This window comes from Oncorhynchus masou, chromosome 31 (genome assembly GCF_036934945.1).
Source record: "Oncorhynchus masou masou isolate Uvic2021 chromosome 31, UVic_Omas_1.1, whole genome shotgun sequence".
NCBI lineage: Eukaryota > Metazoa > Chordata > Actinopteri > Salmoniformes > Salmonidae > Oncorhynchus > Oncorhynchus masou.
Window position 1 is genome coordinate 85493420 of NC_088242.1, and position 17382 is coordinate 85510801.

Consider the following 17382-nt stretch of genomic DNA (forward strand, 5'->3'; position numbering starts at 1 on the left):
AACAAGTTCAAACAGGTGCCATTAATACAGGTAACGAGTGGAGGACAGAGGAGCCTCTTAAAGAAGAAGTTACAGGTCTGTGAGAGCCAGAAATCTTGCTTGTCTGTAGGTGACCAAATACTTATTTCCCACCATAATTTGTAAATAAATTTATTAAAAATCCTACAATGTGATTTAAAAAAAAAATGCGAATGTTGTCTGTCATAGTTGAAGTGTACCTATGATGAAAATTGCAGGCCTCTCATCTTTTTAAGTGGGAGAACTTGCACAATTGGTGGCTGACTAAATACTTTTTTGCCCCACTGTACATTGTATTCCTTCTATGCGCTCTCCTCCTCTCACCTTGTCCTTTCGTTTGTGGACTTCAATGCACAACACATCAGCTTCTGCAAAATGAATTGCTTCTCTGAGCACATTAAAATTATCTGAATCTGAATGTGACCATTCAAAAAAAACTTTCCAAGCCGAACAATATCATAACCGCTACATACAGCCTACATCGTTGTCACTATATTAGCTAAAGTAACATCATAGTCAACAGAACTAACGTGTTAGTAAACCCACTACAAGCATTTAACTTTACAGTGTATAGTCAGTAAGCAGTTTATATTGATTCTTCTTCATTTTTGAAGAAATTAAGTCAACTACTCACCCCATTTTATGCACTGCAGTGTTAGCTAACTGTAGTTTATGCATTCAGTTCAAAGGATAATTCTCTACTCATTTGATTGGGTGAACAACATGTCAGTTCATGCTGCAACTTCCTCTGGAAGTTGTCATAATTACTGTGAAAGTCTATGGAAGGCATGAGCCTCCTAGATTTTGGACTGAAGTCAATGTACCCAGAGGAGGACGGAAGCTAGCTGTCCTACACCATGGTGTAGAGTGCACTACAGAGTGCGGTTGAGGCTACTGTAGACCTTCATTGCAAAACAGTGTTTTAATCAATTATTTGGTGATGTGATTATATTTAGTATAGTTTTATCTAAAAATGAGAACTCTCTAAATGTTTAAAAATACACTGCTCAAAAAAATAAAGGGAACACTTAAACAACACAAAGTAACTCCAAGTCAATCACACTTCTGTGAAATTAAACTGTCCACTTAGGAAGCAACACTGATTGACAATAAATCTCACATGCTGTTGTGCAAATGGAATAGACAACAGGTAAAAATTATAGGCAATTAGCAAGACACCCCCAATAAAGGAGTGGTTCTGCAGGTGGTGACCACAGACCACTTATCAGTTCCTATGCTTCCTGGCTGATGTTTTGGTCACTTTTGAATGCTGGCGGTGCTTTCAATCTAGTGGTAGCATGAGATGGAGTCTACAACCCACACAAGTGGCTCAGGTAGTGCAGCTTATCCAGGATGGCACATCAATGCGAGCTGTGGCAAGAAGGTTTGCTGTGTCTGTCAGCGTAGTGTCCAGAGCATGGAGGCGCTACCAGGACACAGGTCAGTACATCAGAAGACGTGGAGGAGGCCGTAGGAGGGCAACATCCCAGCAGCAGGACGGCTACCTCCGCCTTTGTGCAAGGAGGAGCACTGCCAGAGCCCTGCAAAATGACCTCCAGCAGGCCACAAATGTGCATGTGTCTGCTCAAACAGCCAGAAACAGACTTCATGAGGGTGGTATGAGGGCCCGACGTCCACAGGTGGGGGTTGTGCTTACAGCCCAACACTGTGCAGGACGTTTGGCATTTGCCAGAGAACACCAAGATTGGCAAATTCTCCACTGGCGCCCTGTGCTCTTCACAGATGAAAGCAGGTTCACACTGAGCACATGTGACAGACGTGACAGTCTGGAGACGCCGTGGAGAACGTTCTGCTGCCTGCAACATCCTCCAGAATGACCGGTTTGGCGGTGGGTCAGTCATGGTGTGGGGTGGCATTTCTTTGGGGGGCCGCACAGCCCTTCATGTGCTCGCCAGAGGTAGCCTGGCTACCATTAGGTACCAAGATGAGATCCTCAGACCCCATGTGAGACCATATGCTGGTGTGGTTGGCCCTGGGTTCCTCCTAATGCAAGACAATGCTAGACCTCATGTGGCGGGAGTGTGTCAGCAGTTCCTGCAAGAGGAAGGCATTGATGCTATGGACTGGCCCGCCCGTTCCCCAGATCTGAATCCAATTGAGCACATCTGGGACATCATGTCTCACTCCATCCACCAACGCCACGTTGCACCACAGACTGTCCAGGAGTTGGCGGATGCTTTAGTCCAGGTCTGGGAGGAGATTCGCCACCTCATCAGGATCATGCCCAGGCGTTGTAGGGAGATCATACAGGCACATAGAGGCCACACACACTACTGAGCCTCATTTTGACTTGTTTTAAGGACATTACATCAAAGTTGGATCAGCCTGTAGTGTGGTTTTCCACTTTAATTTTGAGTGACTCCAAATCCAGACCTCCATGGGTTGATAAATTTGATTTCCATTGATCATTTTGTGTGATTTTGTTGTCAGCACATTCAACTATGTAAAGAAAATATTTCATTCATTCAGATCTAGGATGCGTTATTTTAGTGTTCCTTTTATTTTTTTGAGCAGTGTATATATTTTTAATTAAATTCACTGAGGAGGATGGTCCTGCCCTTGTTCCTCTGAGGAGCCTCCACTGCAATATGGACAGGCACAAAGTGATCCACTATGGTTTCATCAGGGCCGGCTCCAGTCTCTTATGGCCCCAGGCAGATATTGTTAACATGGCAATTTAATTTTTATCTTTATTTAACTAGGCAAGTCAGTTAAGAATAAATTCTTTTTTTCAATGACTGCCTAGGAACAGTGGGTTAACTGCCTGTTCAGGGGCAGAATGACAGATTTGTACCTTGTCAGCTCGGGGATTAGAACTTGCGTACTTTCGGTTACTAGTCCAATGCTCTAACCACTAGGCTACCCAATGGGTAGAATTGCAGTAAATAAGATTTTTCTCTCTGCCCCATGCAAAATAAGTAGAGTTGCATGAAATGTGTCATAAAATTGCACTAAAATATAAAATAATTTGCCATGCTGTCCAACATTTTCAAGTAGAGATACTGCCTTGGAAGCTGGGTATGATAGGGAGAGAAAAGTGTGTTTTGGATTGATATGTCTGGTTAATAGGAAATTAAGACATATTAATAACCAGTTATTCAAATCAGCTCTGTACCGCATCGACGTGCGCCGCCCAAATGTTGTAAAATGGGCTCCATATAGCTCCGTATTGACATGATTGGTTGACGACAAGTGGGGGCGGGAGGTCCAGTATAAACACAAACTCCCTTTCTTGAAAACATCTACACATCACCTTTGCTCATCAAAGCCCAAGAAGTATAAATGCCCTGACTTCTGCAGAGCCGCTATCGCAGTAAAAGCTGTATGGCAACTGAAGAGATCAAATTGACCATGCAAAGACTTTTACGTGACGCTCCTCATTCCCTTTCAACTTTTATATTTTTTTTATTTTTTATTTATTTATTTCACCTTTATTTAACCAGGTAGGCTAGTTGAGAACAAGTTCTCATTTGCAACTGCGACCTGGCCAAGATAAAGCATAGCAGTGTGAACAGACAACACAGAGTTACACATTGAGTAAACAATAAACAAGTCAATAACACAGTAGAAATACATTGTGTGCAAAAGGCATGAGGAGGTAGGCAAATAATTACAATTTTGCAGATAAACACTGGAGTGATAAATGATCAGGTGGTCATGTACAGGTAGAGATATTGATGTGCAAAAGAGCAGAAAAGTAAATAAATAAAAACAGTATGGAGATGAGGTAGGTAAAATTGGGTGGGCTATTTACCGATAAGACTATGTACAGCTGCAGCGATCGGTTAGCTGCTCAGATATCAGATGTTTGAAGTTGGTGAGGGAGATAAAAGTCTCCAACTTCAGCGATTTCTGCAATTCGTTCCAGTCACAGGCAGCAGAAAACTGGAACGAAAGGCGGCCAAATGAGGTGTTGGCTTTAGGGATGATCAGTGAGATACACCTGCTGGAGCGCGTGCTACGGGTGGGTGTTGCCATCGTGACCAGTGAACTGAGATAAGGCGGAGCTTTACCTAGCATGGACTTGTAGATGACCTGGAACCAGTGGGTCTGGCGACGAATATGTAGCGAGGGCCAGCCGACTAGAGCATACAAGTCGCAGTGGTGGGTGGTATAAGGTGCTTTAGTGACAAAACGGATGCCACTGTAATAAACTGCATCCAGTTTGCTGAGTAGAGTGTTGGAAGCTATTTTGTAGATGACGTCGCCGAAGTCGAGGATCGGTAGGATAGTCAGTTTTACAAGGGTAAGTTTGGCGGCATGAGTGAAGGAGGCTTTGTTGCGGAATAGAAAGCCGATTATATCTACAAAAAGTAAATTCAAAGGCTATGCTGAAAAGGACCAATTAATTATATGCAATCCATTGAATGTAATTCAACTGATAAATATAATAGGTATATCGTTGTTTATGTTTATAACTTTCATGAAACGAATATATGCCCACATATAGAATCATCATCATATGCGTTTCAAGAAATGAGCAACTAAAATTATGTATTTATCAGTCGAGTTGTGGCTACTCTGTAGCCTACTCAAATGACTCACTAAACAAATAGGCTATATTGTCTTAAATGTGGTGGACAACATCAACACAAAAAGCAGGTCAATTGAACGCTTGACAGTTCTATTTAATTTGACTTCAGGAAACGTAAATACCGTTTCCAGAATCTTTTGGCAACTTCCCAATTCCTACACCCAATGTGAGCAACAGGTAGCCTAACATAGCACACTAAGCTACGATACAACATATAATAGCTTTCTATATATTAGAAAGTATATGAGTGATGTACTTTACTATTTGCAAATGCAAAATCAACCCAAATTCTAAACGATAATTTAATTACTTGGCACATTGCCACATATGCGGTGTGAGGTGTTGCAGAGGCTCCCCTGATAGTGGGCTTTTTAGGACTACTACTGAGAGTGGTGTTCTTACTGGCGCTTTTACAGCCGCCAAAGCATCACCCAGGTGGACGATCCAGCCTACCTACAGAGGAGGAGCTGTGAACATCGAAAACGAGGTGCCAGATGGAGAGCTCCGTGGCCTGTCTGTCAGATGTCTCTAACTCCCTGCGTACTGTACTATCAATGCTCCATCCGCTCAAGATTGTACCTTTCCGCACAGCCCATCATCTAAAACCGTGGAAGACCATCGACCAAGAACTGCCAGATCCTCCTACTTTTGTTTTGTTAAATAGTTTTCTGGTTGTTTTGTTTTTAAAGCGACTTTGAGATTCAACGTGTAATGAAAAGCGATATATAAATAAACATATTCTTAAATATCAAAAGGGCATGTACACATTGGGCTGTATCCGATTAGTCAAGTTGAATCAGACATGATATCGTATATTAATTATCCCAGGAACATATAAAACATCATTAGGCAGGATAAGACTCCTGCTTGTATAATGAATTCCAGACCGAGCGTGCGAGTCGCAATAAGAGAAAAAAAATACTTACCAAATCAGCTTCCGTTTTATTTTTGCATTCTTGGGAACCGGAAGAAATATTCCTTATTTCCTCCTGAATCTAAGGCGTTCTGGAGGTTAACGATTGTATATTTCACATATAGTAGTAAACTGATATCAATTGATTGTGGTATTTCTATTACGTTGCACACATCTAATCCGATTTCAATGTATGGCTTGATTCACAGGTTACATTGTATCTTGACTAATTTAAGGCGTGCTCACGGTCGTAGAGTCAAATCATTGGTTGACAAACAGCAATCAGATGCAAATTACCTCTGAATCATTGGGGGCCAACCTATACATACAAAGGGAATGTCGGCAAATGCAAATATATGTGCAGTCAGTGTGGGGGAAAATAATGGCATTGTATTATAATAGCTTCTAAGCTTCATGTTGGTGAAATATGTATGGGATGTTGAAACGTGTGTTCTATACCTCCAGGAAGAGGGAAACTATTTTCTCCCTAAGCACATCTCAACGTAAGAAACTTGGCAGATTGTCCCTTGACATTATAATGAAAGACTACCTACCCCATTTGAGCTTTTGGCGAGGTTCCCTTAGGTAGTGAGTGATTCCTTTTCACCCTACATCAGGTGGGTGGTGCCAATATTCTGCTGCTGGGGTCTGCAACTGGCGGCCCATGGGCCAAAACCACTAAAATCACCAGGAATTCAGCTAAAAATGATGTTTAATTAAGGAAATGTGTTGTCATGTATTCCCACAAATAAAAAAAGAGATGTGATCGTGTCTCAATGTTCAAATACAATTTCTTTATGGGCTTAGTTGTGGTCAATTTGCAATGTTCAAATGATTATAATTATGTTCTGGGCCTCGACCATCTGCTCTGACTAAAATTGGCCTGCGGCTGAATCTAGTTGCCTACTCTGCCCTACTGACTACTGTATGCTCATAAGCACACAAAATAAGCAAACTGAATGAAGATGAGACCACGCGTCCTAATTATTGCTTATACATTTCGCCAACTCTTGCTTTTTCCCCTCATCAAAATTGCCATGTAATAAATGTTATGGTGGAATTTCCTTGGGAAATAAAATTACGTAATTATTATGACATAATTCATCATTATTAGTACCATCATTAATGCATAACAGTTATAAGCCGAAACCTTGCTTTTCTGCATCAGTTACTTGTATCAAGGGGTAGCCTATGCATTTTAATCACACAGCAAAGGTCAGCAACAATGCAGCTATATGTTATTATAAACACCAATTAATAAACAGAATCTAATTGAAGCCTAATTTAATTCTAAACAGTATCAACACTTTACCTATTACATATTTGGCTGCATTTAATAAATAAAAAACCCAAATAATTTATTGTAGTTTACTAGTTTCTTATAACACATTAACTGACGCATTACTAACATTAGGCTGCCATCTAGTGGATAGAAGCATGAATCATGCCGGCTCTCAAAATAGGATACTCTACTGTATCTCGCAAACAATTTAGTTAGCTATTGCAATGATCACCATCATAAAATATTATGTTTATTTTCACAATTCAAAACAGGAGTAATTACTGCAAGTAATTGCCCAACTGTCACAGGTGTGACTGTGCACCTAGGCTCCTGGCTAAAACATACTATGTTTAAGTGAACATTTAGTTAAACATACACCCTGAGTTTGTGCTTTCTTTGTCATTATTTATAAACTTGACACAATTTAAAGATATACTGTAAAAGCCCACTTTCACGTTTGGATGTTGCAGCAGATCATTTTATTTTGATCCTAGATCTATTGACTAATTGCTCAAAGTTTTAGTTTAGTTCAGGGTTGTAATTGGTTAAAAAAAGTTTAGTCTTTCACATTGTGGTACCCAACTCAGAGAAATGTTTCGTCAGAGGTATTGCATTCTTGTGGCATATTATGTGGACATTTCCTCACATTTGAAGCTCAATTACATTCCACATTTCCTGCTATGCAATACATTCTTTAAAGATCCCGTGCAATCACTTGTTTTATTACATATTAAGTGTCCATCAAGCAGTAACATTAAATGTAAAAATTGTCAGGGAGTCACACTGCGTCATCATACTGCTCCATCATTGCTACTACCATTTGTCCATTTAACGTTCCAAATGCAAAATTAAGGGATATACTGTACATTTTATGATGTTCATGAAATACTGTCTGAATCGACGATTAAATAATCGAGTCATTTAAGAGTCATTGAACACTTGAGTTAAGATTTATTAAAATGTGTCTATTCAGACATGGTTTTCGGCACTTTCAGTAAGGATTACGCAACCAACTACCTAGACAATTGGATAAACGTTTACAAACTAAACTACTATATTATCATTTGTTGACTGATATAATTATGTACTGACATTACTTAAGATATACACTCTTGCATCAAACAATCATTGAAGGAAACATCCATTCATATCACTGTAAAATGCCCTAAGTTAAGAGAATACTACACAGAAACAGAACTTTTCCTATCCTGTGTTGGCACACATTGAACATGAGTTCAATTAATTAATGTTGGGGCTTAATATTTACAGCACTACTAGTAATAAACAAGCGACAAAGTTGACAAAAACGTTGCACCACTACATACAGTAGAGGGTTGTTGGTTGTAATATTCAAAATAAGTTAAGCTTCTGGTATGCATACATTACTTGTGAAATCACAAAAGACATTCATTGTGAGTGGCTGAAAGTCTGAGAAACTAAATGTACGGGCACAACAAACTTTGGTTATCGACACAGATGCACCGGCAGGTCAAGTTTCTTCATACCATTTTTGATAGTACAAATAAAGTTATGGATATTTCAAATAACCTGGATGGATGCTTTCAAAAAGTCATTAGTATAAATGTATAAATACATACACAAATACATATAAATAGGGTTGCCAAAATTCCTGGAACTTTCAATAAATTCTGTTTTTCCCAAAATCTCAGTTGGAGGATTCCCGGTATCAGGAGGGAATAAGCAGGAAATCCGAATCCATTCAGTCAGGATTTCTGGAAAAGCAGGGAATTTATTGACAGTTCCAGGAATGCATTCGTAAGGCAGAAGTGCTAGTCCAGGGGTGGTTTATGATAGAAAAAAGTGCCTAAGAGGCAAAGCACAGAGCAGGGTTGCTGTCCAGTAGGAAGGTTGTGTTATATTAACTCATTAGTACTGCATATTATCGGTACAGTACTTTTGATTAGACATTCCAAACCAAATAGTTGTTGAAAAAGTATATGAAGAAGCTGTATATACATTTTTTGAAGTTGACCTGTTTCATTGTCAGATGGTAAACTTATATAATTTGCTAAATGATGTAAAGAATGGGAGAATAACAATGTACCTGCATTCAGTACAGTAGAACACAAGGTCTATCTACGCATGCAAGTATAAAAAGCTGCCAAATGGTGTACATCTTTGACAAAACAATTGAAAAGTTTTCTCCCCCAAATAAAACACAATCATGCAAAGTCAAATCGGAAAGTGCCCAATATCTTTGTGGATAGACTTATACTTTTGCAAGAATGTGAATATTGTTCCAAGAGAGTTTGTAAGTATTTTTTTTACCAGGAGAAGTAACAAAAGCCATAGATATACCTCCAAAGCCATATACATTGATAAATTATCATAGTGATGAGTTCTGTGCTATAGAATAGCTCCCGATCACGTTATTTCTGCACTCTCAAGTTACATGAAAAGGTCCAAGGATTTTAAGCCTGGTCCTACCACTAAAGCTGTTTTATTTTTCAATTCAACGTGGCTAATTAAATCATCAGTACAAACACAGTAGGTGAACTGCATACTCCCTCTCTGGCCCAGTTTTATTCTGATCTCTGCCCCCTTACCCTGGTGGCCATCAATTTTAAGTTCACAGATAGATGAAGATTAGATTGGATAGTTAAGAGCGATATGACATCCACAAAGCACTTGAGTGGACTAGGTAGTCAACACAACTTATTTAAATGTGGACATCCAGCAACACTGCTGATTTTCATTATAACAAATCATGGACAGATTCAGATTTTTGATACCAGTTGAGTGGAATCTCTGGCTAATCAGTGACATCAAACCAGCAGTATTCTGGACTTCCAGAATCGGATTTGAGTACTCCTATATACACACTAACTTATGCCTATCTGTACCTTTCAAGTCTGCACTTATGGGGCTAGGGAGTGAAATGGAACCAGGCCCATCTGTCCAGCGGTGTGACCGTCTCTCAGCTCATGTGCTCCAGGTAGGCAGAGAGCATGGGGCTGGGAGGCTGGAACAAGCCCTCCTGTTTGTTCATGACATCAGTTTGACGAGCACCATTGCAGTCTGAGCCTGCAGCACAAAGACAACATAAAACGTCTCTCAATACATACCTCATTATAGAGTAACACAGTATGAGTCATAATACCCATAAAACCTAGCGGTCAAACAGGGAAATGGTTCCAATCGTTTTTACACCATTCATTTTTCCTGTAAGGGATTTTAGAAACACACATAATAAGGGCTGTGTATTGTGTAGGCTTACAAAGGCATGACGTTTTGATAACCGTGTAAATCTCTCTTGGACAAGGTTTTATGGGTATTATGACACCTCTACTGTGGGGCTCTATTTTCATGTTACTAACCACATTTCCATCCACAGTTTTTATACGAGTAAAGTCATACAGTACATTTAAAAAAATTACAACAGCTGTTGGTACAATTTCATAAATGTCAACAATTTGTTTGTTCAATATGGTGGGATCTTTTGTGCCTGTAAAATGAATTATGCTACAAATTTCGGGTAATTGGGTAATTGTTGATAGAATTAACCATCATGTCGAGGTAAATTTGCAGTCACGCTATGCTATGTTGTGTGGTCTTCCAACTACATCTTGACAAAGCATGCACATCAGGCTACAGATGAAATAGACTGAAAAGAACTTCACAAGGTGTTGAAAGTGCACGTGATGAGCTTGTTGCTTCTTTCCAATAAATATTTTTGGGTTTTATTTGTATGCTAGTGTATGCTTTTTATTCGGCACATGAGAACTTTAGTGCAAAAGTTTTTTTATTTTTTAAATGTGCACTACCTCAACACACACAGCCTTTAAACTGCAACAAGTCAGTTTGATGGAAACAAACCACTGGTGGGAAAATGTGCATATTTTCGTAGGTTAGGTGCCAGTGTCGGTTAGATGCCAGTGTCACTTTAAAAGTCATAAATAACTATAGAAATCACATATTGTGGCCTCCTGGGTGGCACAGCGGTCTAAGGCACTGCATCGCAGTGCTTGAGGTATCACTATAAACCGGGTTTGATCCCAGGCTGTGTCACAGCCGGCCATGACTGGGAGTACCATGAGGCGGCGCACAATTGGCCCAGCATCGTCAGGGTTAGGGGAGGGTTTGGCCCGCCAGGATTTCCTTGTCCGATCACACTCTAGCGACTCCCTGTGGCGGGCCGGGCGCCTGCAAGCTGACTTTGGTCGCCAACTGGACGTTTTCTCCGACACATTGGTGCAGATGGCTTCCGGGTTAAGAGAGCAGTGTGTCAAGAAGCAGTGCGGCTTGACAGGCTACGTGTTTCGGAGGACACACGGCTCTCGAAACGTCGCCTCTCCCGAGTCCGTAGGGGAGTTGCAGCGATGGGACAAGACTGTAACTACCAATTGAATATCATGAAATTGGGGAGAAATAAAGGGGTAAAAGTACACACCAAAAAATGTATTAAAAAAATAAACTACTACTCTACTACTACTCACTTGCTGAAACAAGGTCCATGTACTGGCAGACGGCATGAAGCAGTAGCCTCTCAAAGCTAATAAACAAAACACAAAATCAGTAACATCTGATTCATTCATAATTGGTATCTATACAAGTCCAAATATTAGCCCAGAAGAGCTTCTCAAATGTGTAAAGAACAATTCTGATAATTATGTTTGGGGAACATTTTCAGAGGGAAAAAAGTACCTGCTTCCAAGGTTGGTGGTGTAAACAGAGTGAGGCTGAGCACCAAAGAAACTGAGAAGGTTCTCTTCAAGTACCTCAAGTGTCCCCTAAACCAATCAGAGTGGAGAATGGCAATGAGACAGAGAGAAGCTAAAGTGTGTAATTAGGTGTTGATGAGGACAGGTGTCACTAGCACAGATAACAGTGTCTTTACTTTAGGTTAAACCATGATATGGTTGACAAGCATTTCTCAAAATCTCATAATGTTGAATGTTGATGCTTACAATGGGAATTTGTTTGCGTTTCAGCGTAGCACGCAGCCTTCGATCAATCCTCTGGAAGTAGTCTTGAGCAGTGAAGGCTGGATTCACGGCAGAGTAGAAAAATGTGATCAGTTCATATCAAATATCCCCAAATCCTGACAATGAGCATGTTAAACCAATGATGCACTCATTTTCATAATTTATACATTTTATTTCATGGCAAACATTGTTGTTCACTGACCTGTAGTGATAAAACACATCAACCGAAACATACGCCTGGTAATGAACTTTCAATAGCATAACGCTACAAACTTTGTATATAGGGCAGCGCATGTTGGGTGTGTGGCAGGCATTTATCCTGGGCTCTCACCCTCTCTCTGGTCCTTGGGGAGCTTGTTGGAGTTGCTCCTCTTGGCCTCCTCTTCTAGAAGGGCCAGAAGCTTCTCCTGCTCCTCTCCAGAGCGATTCATGAAGTCATTCCATTGCTGACAGACAAGGGGACAATGAGCTACAGCTTAGGGGGAAAACATTTAGTTAGGGGTAGTAGTGGTAAAACATTCAGCGAGTCTCACTTGCAACAAGTGAGGCCTGATTGAAGATAAATTGTTGGGACCAGTAGAATCCTACCTCCACGTAGTTGCCATTGGTGCAGGCCTCAGTAAAGATGGAAGGGAGGGCAGGGTCACTGCATACCTCTGCCTCGTCTTTGGAGCACTCATCTTTTTCAAGTAGATTGGCAAGGTAGCGACCTTTTTGGGGGGAGATTTGAAAAACGAATAGGCAGCATCGTTAAATCATTTTGATAAAATACTGTTTGGCTAATGGCTATGACTATTGAACATGTTCAGACCAGCTGCTATCAAGCAAGTGGGTATTAAGAATATGTACTGAGCAGGTGTCTTCCATCTACAGCAGAGTGAAATATTCCCACTGACAGACATGAGAACTTACTGTTCTCCTGCCGCCTTTGGCTCTTTTTGCCTTTGGCTCTTGGTGTGAGGTCAGAGTTGCGTATGGCCTGGTTGATGAAGAACTGTTTCTTCTTGGTTGGAGACACACGTTTGGCTGGGGAGTTGGGCAGAGAGGTGCATTTGCGCTCCTCTATCAGGCTGAGAGAAATAGAGAGCAAGAATTATGAGGACTCAATTATTGTGTTGACTTATGTGTTCGGAAGGTGACCTCTTCACAAAATATGTATTTGTTCATGTGTGGCTAGTAGGTAATATTGAATGGCCTTACTAATAGAATAATCTCGCTACCGCTATACTGACAACAGAATAGTAGGCTAGATGTAGGTTACATGACACCCCACCTTAAAAAGTGGGTCAGTGGGTTTAAATTTCAAAGCCACGCCCCATTAAGATTCTCGAGCTCTGAATGGTCGATTTTCAATGTTACCACTTTTAGACCAGACGGCAGCATTTGGAGTTAACGTCCTATCGTAATCATTGCGTCATACTGACAGAAGTGCACAAACCAACAAATTGCTCATGCAAATGAGTTGCTTGATGATCTGTCATGAATTAAGTATATTATTGGTTACATTAGTAACAGCTATAGCTAGGTGTGTGTAGAAGAGGCCTCGTCAGAGAATATAACGATTGGCTACAAATATTTTTGCATGAGTAGAACGAGAGCAGCAGAGGTGTAACAAACAACTCAAGCAAAACAAAAAAAATTCCTGCTAACCTGTTTTACCTGTTACTAACTAAGGTCAGCCACTTGAAATGGCGTAAATGTAGCATATACACAAGCCAGTTGTGATAAGCTTAGTTCACCTTCATCAACAGAAGCCGGCAAACCTACACACATATGTTCGATGTGTACCACCAGCTTGCAAGCTTAGCTTGCTAACATTAGCTACCCATAGTGTAGCGTTAAGTCCAAGCATATTAATATAGCATTCATTTACACAAATGTGCCTGATATCTAAACGGGCAAAATCTACGATACAGACTAAATTAGCTATCAAATATTCAATGTTTGAAAACAATGACTAAAATGTGCTTGTCGATTGCTGCTAGCTAACGTTAGCTCTCAAGTTCCCACTTTAGTTAGACTTTTTCACTCACATAATATCCTGTTCCTCATTATTATTTGTCAAAACAACCATCTTACGCAAAGAACAACGAAAGAGGGGTGAGTACAAAAACAAAAACAGTAGCTACGATACACACACAACTAGCGTAGGCGTTCAGTTAGCCACTTGCTAGCTTGGCGCTGTCAGAGCAGGGAGACAGACAACAGCAAAGCTGATCCCCGCCCTTCACAAAACCGAAAACGAGGCACGAGCTCTAGGTCATTAGAATCTTGATCGTCCACATCAAACCAAGTTTTGACGTTTGCTACAAAATAACTATTTTTCTCGCCTTAACGTTTCTTTTTTTATTAGTAGCGAGCTACGCGAAAAATACATGCAAGCTCTATTTCAATGACATCTGAACATGTCTCGTAAAGTTCAAGTTGTAGACGTTTCCATAACAGCAATGTTTAACTGTGCCCTTCCAGAGGCAAGAGAGTCAATTTACAAGCCAGAGTCCCAGACAGTCCCACCCGGCTAAACAGTCAGGAGCCTACTGTTCTTTCTTGTTGTTCCTTGTTTGGGTGATAGAATTGGGAAAAGGCTACTTTTATATTTTGGATATCTTTCTCAGGTATGTCCTGGTGGTTTCCTTTGTAGATGAATACTTATACTAGTATCAAATGTTTTAGAAAAACAGCTTTTGCTTACATAATATTAGAGCATCATGTTTACATTGTTTACTTTTATTTAAGGCCAAATTGTAGACATAGGAATGGGCCGGAGGAACAAGCCAAGGGCAACAAGACCAGAAATAGGTGATAAATTGGTAACACTTGACCCTCATCCAATGGTTGTGGGAGCAGTGAAATGTGTACTACCCAGGAAGACTGCCTTAAACTTACTTAAGGCGTGTGAAGTAACCACAAACATCCGAAGTCCTGTCTCCAATATGTATGAGAGATTAGATAATAGAGTGGTGAAAATCTGTGTCAATCTATGGCCTGTCCTGGCTTCAGCCAAAGAGCCTGTAGAGGAAAGCAGTAGTTCACTGGATGAAGAGGAACCTGGGACCAGCACAGATACAAGGACCTTCAACACATCAAAGTCTGGTGAGCAGCGTCCGAGAGACCAAGAAAGGAGACCCCATGTTAGACAAGAATTGGACAGGGCTAAAGCAAGCTGTCTAGTGAAGCCTATTTTACTACCACCCATAAGTAAACTATCCCTTACAACACGACTAGCACATTCAGAGTGCACGGGAATGCCAGTGCCACAAACATCTCTGCCACAGACATGTATATCAGACCAAGATGCCTTGGTCAAGTCCTCCAAGGGGACAAAAGCCATTGAGAATAAGGCACCATTTCCCATGATCCTATTGCAGAAGACCAGCACTTTGATGGACAGCACCATTATCTCCCAATGTGTAAGGATCAGCTGCATTTTCACCACCTTTCAAGTATTACACAATTACTTAATTGGTAAACAGAGCATCAAACCTTGTCAAAATCCACTATAAATGTACCTTATTTATTACACAAATGATCTAAGGGAAATAAAAAAGTAATCCATTGTGTATCAAATACTGAATGAGCAATTACATCCACAATTGAAGCAGTTACATCAATCTTCATATTGTCTCTATTCAGAGGTCTGCCCAGGTTCACCTCCCTGAGATCTCAGTGTCCAGTATAGAAGGCCTGCTTCAGAGAGTTGCAGAGCGAGTGGGAAGGAGAGAGAGAAAGAGGGATGAGACATCGGGACTGACCAATCCTGATCATCTTCTCATGGCTGGCACGCTGCGAAACCTGAGAGAGAAGAGGCTCCAGCATTGGGGAGACTATAGCTCAGAGTACTGTACCATCAATAGTGCTTACAATGGGAAGGTTATCCTTTAACAATTTGACATTTTAGTCATTTAGCAGACACTTATCCAGAGCGACTTACAGGAGCAATTAGGCTTAAGTGCCTTGCTCAAGGGCACATCAGATTTTTCACCTTTCTGGTTCTTGGCCCAACGCTCTTAGCCTACTAGCCGTACCAACAATGAGCACAGAGGCCCGTCATAATTCATGATCATTGTTGTTCTATTGTGGCAATTGATTGAGATGAAGCCCCTTTTAATGGCTAACTAATTTATTTGAACCTTTCCCAGGGGAGCGGTAAGATGTCCAGAGGTCAAGCCAATTGGTGGACAGAAAGGGACCACTCTAGTAACAGAGAATGGAATGCAGAACCCTGCCTCCCTCTGCAATAAAACCAAACTGCCTGTCATCCTTAGTATGACCAAAGGAAGCCTTTGAACATGGATGAATCACCATCAACAATAGATAAATTGTACATGTTAATACTGTTGTTAGAACAAAATACCCAAGATAGACTTATCCCCATTTAAAGGTTTATTACTATATGTTCTGTATACATCTAGTTATATGTACACATAAATAATCATACACATAATCAAGTATGAATGTTCAAGCATAATATAGTACATCATAAGACCATACATTCAATTGTATGTATAGATATTCTACACATGCCTATCAGTTATTGTATCTTTCCAATACATCAGACTGCAGTACAGCACAGTAGTAAACTGCTTTGGATTTACAGCTACATTGTTTGTTTTTTCAAGTTCCATACAGTATAACGAGCCCAATTAAAAACAGATTTTAAAAAAACGATATAAATACAGTTTACCTAATGAAGGCAGTGTTTGGAGTCTGGTATGCAGTCTGGTAACTGCACATCTCAATGTTGTGCCAGTGCAAATAAACCATGTTTTTAGCATCAAATAATACATGTGACTGGACATCAGAAAAAAAAATATTTTTCTCTATGTGAAAAGATATTGATGATTTTGTTGCCCTGAACATCTTCAGTGATAATGTAACAATCATTGTGTGCAGCATTTCTCAGTTAAAGTGCTTTAGGCAAAATGCAAAGATATTGAAAGACTTGATTGACCCATGATGAATACCACTATTCCATAATTAATTTTCAAAACATTTGGAAATTGAAATGACAAATAAAAAGTAAATAATAAGCAAAATACCTGACCCATGAAAGTGCCTGTATGTAATTGGAGGTGAATACAATTAGTTTGGATATATTGGAGCACTACAGTATAGCTGTGATGGAGAATGAACAAGGCACCACACCCAGAAATTAGAGGAGCTATCCGGTAGTACTTTCCCCCCTCTCCTAGAGGGCACAGAGCTCCCGGTCTGTCCATTAAGGGGGCTGTTGCCCAATAACTTTACACACTGCTGTCTTGTGTGCTGCTACCCACTAGGAACAGACTGGTCGGATCCTTACTGCCTGAAGTCTCCCTTGTGCCCTTGGATCCGTTGGCAGACGATTCCTTGCTTGACCTCCGACTACTCAACTCTCTCCTGCTCTCTCCCTTGCTCGACTGGGGTTTCTCCTGTGGCCTGCTGGTCATCGCCATGCCACTGTCTGTGACCCCGTTTGGCTTGGTCTCTCTGGGTCTGCCGTCTGAGGACTTGACAGACTGGGGAGGCTTGGTTGTTTGAGCTGGTTTGGCTGTCTGCCCTGGTTGGGTGGGCTGGGCCGCTCTTCTGGGTTGAGGTGCTGGTGTCCCACCGTTGACTGTCACTTCCCTCAGCAGGTCATCATCGCTCTGCTCTTTGGCAAAGTTGACAAACACCTGCAGGGTGAGGG

General features: G+C 40.8%; 3 protein-coding genes and 1 long non-coding RNA gene across 5 annotated transcripts in view; 1 reads left to right on the forward strand and 3 right to left on the reverse strand.

Moving 5' to 3' along the window:
• Positions 1 to 5727, reverse strand: part of LOC135524631 (AT-rich interactive domain-containing protein 3A-like) — a 62533-nt gene extending 56806 nt beyond the window's left edge. Inside the window, exon 1 of the mRNA XM_064952344.1 lies at positions 5500 to 5727. The gene's annotated coding sequence lies outside the window, so the exon portion shown is untranslated. The remainder of the gene's footprint in view (positions 1 to 5499) is intronic.
• A 1972-nt stretch (positions 5728 to 7699) lies between these two features.
• r3hdm4 (R3H domain containing 4) lies at positions 7700 to 13832 on the reverse strand. The gene is made up of 8 exons (XM_064952347.1): positions 13748 to 13832; positions 12627 to 12784; positions 12303 to 12424; positions 12046 to 12160; positions 11697 to 11773; positions 11434 to 11519; positions 11226 to 11281; positions 7700 to 9813 (listed from the first exon to the last, which is right to left on the reverse strand). Exons 1-8 carry the CDS (start codon positions 13786 to 13788, stop codon positions 9707 to 9709), a joined length of 762 nt encoding a protein of 253 aa, XP_064808419.1. The 5' UTR covers positions 13789 to 13832; the 3' UTR covers positions 7700 to 9706.
• A 344-nt stretch (positions 13833 to 14176) lies between these two features.
• LOC135524634 (uncharacterized) lies at positions 14177 to 15943 on the forward strand. The gene is made up of 4 exons (XR_010453003.1): positions 14177 to 14329; positions 14451 to 15124; positions 15348 to 15550; positions 15854 to 15943. It is a non-coding gene; the product is annotated as an uncharacterized LOC135524634 (long non-coding RNA).
• The window catches only part of abca7 (ATP-binding cassette, sub-family A (ABC1), member 7), a 45924-nt gene continuing 43749 nt past the window's right edge, over positions 15208 to 17382 (reverse strand). For both annotated transcript variants that reach the window (XM_064952346.1, XM_064952345.1), the window contains one exon: positions 15208 to 17368. In XM_064952346.1, coding sequence (XP_064808418.1) covers positions 16958 to 17368 — 411 coding nt within the window. In that variant the 3' untranslated portion in view covers positions 15208 to 16957. The remainder of the gene's footprint in view (positions 17369 to 17382) is intronic.